Genomic DNA, 7,483 nt, shown 5'->3' with positions numbered 1-7,483 from the left:
CACTTGCAAAACAACCCTTAAATGAATGCAATGATCATCTAAGTTCTTGCTATAAATCAAAATATCATCAAAATACACAACAACAAACTTACCCAAGAACTCCCTTAACACATGGTTCATTAGTCTCATGAAAGTACTAGGTGCATTAGTTAATCCAAAAGGCATAACCATCCACTCATACAAACCAAATTTTGTTTTAAAAGCAGTTTTCCATTCACCCCCTTCCCTTATTCTAATTTGGTGATATCCACTTTTCAAATCAATTTTAGAAAATAAGCATGCACCAAACAATTCATCAAGAAAATCATCTAGTCTAGGAATAGGATGCCTATATTTAATGGTAATATTGTTAATGGCCCTACAATCAGTGCACATCCTTCAACTACCATCCTTTTTAGGGACTAGAATAATAGGGACAGCACAAGGACTTAAACTTTCTCTTACCCATCCTTTACTTATCAATTCAGCAACTTGCCTTTATATCTCTTTAGTTTGTTGTGGATTGCTTCTATATGCTGGCCTATTAGGCAAAGATGCTCCTGGATTGAGATCAATATGATGTTCAATTCCTCTTATAGGTGGTAAACCACTTGGCACCTCTTCCGGAAACAATTCTTTAAATTCCTGCAAAAGAGACTCAACACAATTTGGCAAATTTTTTTCATTAGAAATAGTGGTTAGCAAAGGCACCTCCTTGCAAAAGAGCAAGTACAAAGGCTGGTGTGACACAATTGCTTTTTTCACATCTCTTTTTTTTGCAATTAAACTTTGTTTCTTTTCTCTTTTATCATTCTTTTTCTTTTCATTCTTTTCTTTTTCTTTTTCTTTTCTTTTTTTTTTTTTCTTTTTCTTTTTCTTTTCTTTCTTGATCATATTTTTCTCTCATTTTTCTTTGATCTTCTCTCACCTCACTAGGATTTAACGGTACAAGATTGATCTTTTGATCATGATACATAAAAGAGTACTTATTGGAGTACCCATCATGATTGGTTTTTCTATCAAATTGCCAAGGCCTACCTAATAACAAATGACTAGCTTCCATTGGTACTACATCACACAACACTACATCCTCATATTTTCCAATTTTAAAATAAATCTCAACTTTTTTATTAACAAGCATTTCTACACTTTCATTAAGCCATTGGAGTTTGTAAGGCTTAGGGTGAGGTTTTGTTTCCAATTTTAATTTAGAAACCAGACGCGTGCTTGCAACATTTGTACAACTTCCTCCATCAATTATTAAAGAACAAACCTTTCCTTGCACAAAGCATCTTGTATGAAAAAGGTTTTCTCTTTGACCTGTATCCTCCTCCTTTATTTGGCTTCCAAACATTCTTCTCACCATGAGTAAATCTCCACTAGGTATTTCTTCTTCAAACTCCTCATCATAATCACCATCCTCCTCTTCAACAATTTCTTCATTTTCTTCCATAAGCATAGTTCTCTTTGTTGGACATTGAGATGCAATATGTCCTTGGACTTGACACTTGAAACACTTAACACTTTTGTTAGTTGAAACACTTGAAGAAGAAGATGTAATAGTTTTACCTTTGTTTTCAACCGTGGCTTCCTTAGATGATGAAGCACCCTCCTTCTTTGTTTTGTCCTTCCAACTTTGAGAATTGAAAGTGGTGGAATTTCTCCTTGCTTGGCTCTTTCTTTTGAGTTGTTGTTCTACTTTGATAGCTTGGTGTATCAATTCATCCATTTCAACATAGTGATGAAGTTCCACTATGTCACTAATGTCATGATTTAGACCATGGAGAAATCTAGCCATAGTTTCTTCATCGTCCTCCTCTACATTAGCTCTAATTTTGAGAACTTCCATCTCCTTGAAATATTCTTCAACACTTTTAGAACCTTGAGTGAGTCTTTGCAATTTGTTGTGCAATTCCCTATGATAATAGGAAGGGACAAACCTTCTCCTCATGATTCTTTTCATCTCTTCCCAAGTATCAATTGGTCGTTCTGCATACCTCCTTCTATCTTTGGTCAATTGATCCCACCAAACTAAGGCATACTCCTTGAACTCAATAGAAGCAACCTGCACTTTTTCAAGATTAGAATAATTGTGACAATTAAAAATTTGTTCAAGTTTAGTCTCCCATTCTAGATATGCCCCCGGGTCACTCTTCCCAACAAAAGTTGGAACTTTAATTTTTCTGCCCCTCAAATTATCTCCCCCTTGTCTCCTTCTACGTCTTCTTTCCTCCTCATCACCACTACCATCATTAGAATTTTGGGGCCTCCTTTCCAACTCATCAATTCTTTGTTGAAGTTGTTCACCTTGTTCTCTTAACAATCTTTCAAAATTGTCACGCATGGCTGCGATCTGAACAGTTAAAGCTATTGTTCTAGGTGAAGGTGGACTAGACATAATTGTGAAATATTTGTGAAATTAGGAACAAATGTTTAAAAATGGACCTCACCACTCTACTCACGTGTTTACACTCAATCACTCGTGTTTCACTCAAAAAAAAATTTGGCTTTTTTTTTAATAATAAAAACACTCTGCCTTTTACCACTCAATTTGCTCTTTTAGTTCTTTAGAGAAACCAAAATGAATCAACACAAAGAAATCAATTTCAGATGATAATCAACACACAAAAAACTTTAAAAAACAGCAAACAAAAAAAAAGACTCTAAAACAAAGGAAACCAGGAGAATTTTAAGAGTGTGGCAAGAAAAAAAATAGAATTTTTTTTTTAATCACAATCTTTAACAATCAGATCCTTTTTTTTTAATTTTTTTTCTTATACCCCTTTTTTTTCGAATTTTTTTTTATAATGATAAATGGATAATAATGAAGAACAAGAATATAGACAATTTACCACATTTCGGCCCTTTTTTTTTTTGGAATATGCTCTGATTACCACTTGATATGCACTAACCTTTGAGACTTATGCATTTCCTTCAAAATTCCTGAAACAACTTTGTTAACTTTTGGAATATTAATTCTTTTGTGACTCAGAGGAAGTAATCTGCCTTATAATTGAAAGAATGACAGAATTTGATACATGCATATAAAATAAACGAGATTGATATGAAATAAAGGAGAAATAAGAAATGGAATTAAGTAGAAGGGGCGCCACACTCTTTCTAATCCAAGAGAGAATGATAAGCCTATGGATGAGGATCACCACAAGAAAAGGATTTCTTGATAAGATCAATTTTGGTCCAATCCAGAACCTAAGAGCAAATACTCTCACTTACACAATGTGTAAACTTGCCAAAATTCATTCATTCAAAAAGAAGATACATGCCTCCTTTATATAGGAATGACTTAAGATGATGAAATAAGTAAAAATTAACTCCTAAGAAAACAAAAGGTTTCAGCCACTAATTATCATGATAGTGGGTTGAGTTATTACAAAGAAAGTGCAAAATAAAGAAGAGATAGTGGGGTTCTTGAAAGGGCAGAATAATGACAATTCTTTATTTACCACTTCTCTTGCAATTTTCGTCCATTATAGTGTGGTTATTGGTATTTCCTTTATTTTTATTTATTTATGCATTATTGGGCCTTTTATCACATGCTTGGATGATAAGAATAAACTTGGGCTCTTTTTCTTCAATCTGGCCCATGCATTCTATTGACTTGATCATGAAGTGAACTAAAGCATCATTGACTCTTCTTGCACGTGCCCTTGTCATAGGACCTCTTAAGCTTTGCATTGTATCATTTATGTCTTGGATTACGTCCTCATCAATCTCATATGGTTGTACCTGCTGGAAGTTATAAATGGATTTATTGGATTATGCAGGATTTTTCCAGGATGTCAGACCCGATGTCATGACATCCTGTACAAAGAACATTCAGTGTGAATGTCTGGTGTTTTGTGATTGCACAATTAATGGCAATCTTTGTATGATTGAATATCTGATTAGTTGGCGCATTCAATCATGGATTACAACCAGATTTACTTATTTTCCAAGGAGATCTAACCAGCTGTTATAAAAAGATTTGATTGGAAAATAGATTTAGGGTTTTCAAGATGTCCAAGACCAACTGAAAGTTTCTATAAAAAGGGACTTAGAAAACCTGTTTGAACATACAACCAATACTGAGCGAAATATAGAGAGAGAGCTAGGGTTTGTGTCTGTTTAGTCTTGAGACTTGTAAGCCATTCAAGTCATCCATTGATGATTGAATTGGACTGATTTGTGGTTGTAATTTGTCACTCTAAAGCTCTTAAGCAAGAGTGTGTGTCTTCTTGATCAAAGTTGTGAAGCAAGATCAAGAGTGTGTCTTCTTAATTGAAACTGTGAAGTAAAATCAAGAGTGTGTAATTGAAAAGTATTTTCTTTTCTCAAGGGATTGTTGTTTAAAATCACTGGTGTGTGATTGTAGGGAAGTGAGTGGGTTCTCATATCTAAGAGTGCTTAGGTAGAAATTGCACGGGTAGAGATTAGGTGAGAAAGACTGTAACTTGTTGAAGTGTACAGAGAGTCTTTGAACTAATTCTATTTTAGTGAATTTCCTTCCTGGCTTGGTAGCCCCCAGACGTAGGTGAGTTGCACCGAACTGGGTTAACAATTACTTGTGTTATTTGCTTTACCATTTTGTATCTTTATCCATTGTGTGTTAACAGATATTAGTGTCGTGACATTACATTCGACATCTTATATCTGATACCAGAATTTCAGTTCACAAAGCTCTCAATCATCATATATGTTTCCCAAGTATCTCAATTTGTCAATTTGATAAAGATAAACCAAAGGGCTTGAGGATTGTTTCCCAAGGAAACCCTAATTCATTTATGCATTGACTGTGCCTTGCTCATGAAGCAACCTCAAACCATGATCAAATACAATCAAGGGAAGTTATTTCATTCATCATTTCATGCATATATAAGCCTATGTGAATGTCCTTAATCATCAATTCATTAAGATTTGAATTTTGGACTTGAGAAGTTGATCAGTCAATTCATCTGACTAGTTTGAAATCCACTGAGATCTAACTTTTGATGTGTTTGTCAAATGGATATAACTCCAAGAGAAAACATGTTCTTAAGAACCATATGAATAACTTTCATTTTCATCAAAAATTAATTTGAAACTTGGAAGGTCATCATCCATTTCAAAACATTATAGGTCATTTTGACTGAAACCCTAATTTTAGGTCAAATTCCCAAGGACCTAACTCACTCATTTTTCATGATTTTGAGGTGGGATCAAATGCATTGTAAATTTTAATATGTCTAATTAATTTGTTATGTTGGACAAAATTTCATAATCCTAAAATAAACTCATGTGATAATACAAAACATTATAGGTCACTTTGGACCAAAGTCATTGAAATGTGAAAAAGTCCAACTTCAAGTGCCCATAACTTTCTCATCAAAAATCCAAATGATGCAAAATTTAAGTCCAAATTGATTTTATTTAAATGATATACAACTTTTATGTTTAAGGTTTTGTCATTTGAGGCTTGCATCATTGAAACAGAAGGGCTTGAAGTTGGTCCGTTTTGGCTAAAATTCCATATACATGTTTTGTACCTTGAACTTCATGATCAATTTTAAATAATTTCCCAACTCCAAATGGATTTTAATTCAACATAACATTTATTCCTCATGTCAATACCTTTCCAACCATTACCCACATGGCTATGTTTCAATTTGGCAAAGGGCATTTTCGAAGAGGTGAAGATTTGTGTTCATTTATGCATAACATGTTGAATTTCAATGCACAAGCTAAAACCATGAAATTTGCACGTCCAAAACACCTCACTTGCATCTCATCTTGCATTTGCAATTGCATTTGGGCCTCCCATGCGCCTGTACAGGCCCATGCATGGAGGACCCAACTTCACATGCACACGAAAATTTCATTGCTTGCAGCATGCTTGGCTATAAATATAAGCTCCATTCCACTTCAAAAACCAACCTCAAGGCGCCTGAATTGCTGCAGAAGTAAAATCCCAACCTCCATTAAAAGGAATTTTGCTTTTCTCTTTCAATTTTCCAGTTCAATTTTCAACTTCATTGGTTGATCATTGAACTTCAATTCCTTAGCCTAACTCTTTTGCCATCTCAAGAACACACTGCACCAAAGGATTAGAGTGGATCAAGTCTTATAAAGCTGCACTTCAAAGGTTGTTGTTCAAACTTTTTTGATTCGAAACTCCTTGAATGTTGCTCACTTCTTGTGTTTGTTGGTACCTCTGAAGTCCTCATGTGAGAGGCAATTGATCTGTGCATTTAATTTCATGAATTGAGCAAGTTCAGTTTGAACACCATAAATTTCCATCTCAGATTTCTCTTCCTATAATGATCTTGAGTGGAAACCAATGGCACAGGGGTGATGTACATCACCCCAGCTTTCTAAAGATATAAGGATCGTGCATTTTAATGAGGTTTTGAAAACATGTAAATCTTGGCTGGAGCGGTGAGTCTCGCCGGAGAAGACGGTGGTGTACACCATCGTTCCCACGTGGATGAGCTCTGGACCATTGGATTTGTTGCTCTGATCTAATCTGGGCCATGCAATGTTATGACTTTCATTAATGAAGCGTGTGTCTCTTTTGACTTTGGTTTACCATGAGCGCGCGCCAATCATCCATCTGATCATCCACGTCATTTAATGAAACCAGATCAGACGCTCCCTGATTTTTCTTAATTTCTGAATTTTATTTTATTTTCTTTAATTCCATTTTATTTCAAAAATTCATAACTTCTTCATTTTTAATCTAAAAAATATGGGACCAATTGCAATATTTCCCTTTTAAATTCTAGTTTATGAAAATGATTTTTAATATTTTTTATGATTCCATTTGATATTATTTGTGAATTTTCTATTTTCTGGTTATTTTTAATTCATTTAAAATACTTTCCAATATTCAAAAATGCCAAAAATATTTTCTTAACATCTTTGAATGATGATGAATCTATAAAAAATATTCTCATCAATTTCTTAATTGATTTGAGATTTATTTGAGATTTTAGTTCAATTATGTTATTTTTTCTTCATTTTTAATTATTTAAAATTAGTTTCTGTTTTCAAAAAATGATGAAATTTTTTGTCAAACCTTGTTTGACCATGTTGAACCTAGGATGATCCATTTGGACTTTTCCAAGTTAATTCAAGTATTATTTTAATTCCAAAAAAATGCCAAAAATGTTTTTATTGTTTCTTGACTTCTAAGCTTCATCTCACTTCTGTTTACCATTGATTGACTTTGATTCCATTCATGTTTGGTCAATATGTTTTGCTTATGTCATTTGAATTTCAATTATGTACATTTCATTCTTCTTCTTCTTCTTCTTTTTTTTTACCAATGAGTTAAAGATTGGTGGTTAGCCTTGACATATGAGAGGCTTAACCTTCCTTGATCCAAATCAAATTCATCTTGATCAAAGATCAAGTGAATTACTTTGCATTAAGGATAGGTTGCTTCTTGGTCAAGCAAAAAACCTAAATCAATACAAGGTCATTCTTTCTTTTCTTTTGGCATGGCAAGTTGTAGGAGCTTGGCTTACTA

The 7,483-nt window shown here is 33.8% G+C and overlaps 1 protein-coding gene across 1 annotated transcript; it reads right to left on the bottom strand.

The window, feature by feature from the left end:
• Positions 1–477: 477 nt before the first annotated feature.
• LOC127081350 (uncharacterized) lies at positions 478–2,377 on the bottom strand. Its single transcript, XM_051021615.1, has 2 exons — positions 908–2,377; positions 478–624 (listed from the first exon to the last, which is right to left on the bottom strand). The coding sequence occupies exons 1-2, from the start codon at positions 2,375–2,377 to the stop codon at positions 478–480; spliced, it is 1,617 nt and encodes a 538-aa protein (XP_050877572.1).
• Between the last annotated feature and the right edge of the window lie 5,106 nt (positions 2,378–7,483).

The sequence above is a fragment of the Lathyrus oleraceus genome, chromosome 5 (genome assembly GCF_024323335.1).
Source record: "Lathyrus oleraceus cultivar Zhongwan6 chromosome 5, CAAS_Psat_ZW6_1.0, whole genome shotgun sequence".
NCBI classification, from domain to species: Eukaryota; Viridiplantae; Streptophyta; class Magnoliopsida; order Fabales; family Fabaceae; genus Lathyrus; species Lathyrus oleraceus.
This window is presented reverse-complemented; position numbering and strand designations above follow the sequence as displayed.

What these genes read in the sequence shown, in the direction of transcription:
- LOC127081350 (XM_051021615.1), bottom strand. Translation starts at nt 2,377, where the DNA reads ATGTCTAGTCCACCTTCACCTAGAACAATAGCTTTAACTGTTCAGATC. An exon ending in TACCGTTAAATCCTAGTGAG is followed by an intron (nt 625 to 907) that starts GTGAGAGAAGAT and finishes TCTCTTTTGCAG; the next exon opens with GAATTTAAAGAATTGTTTCC.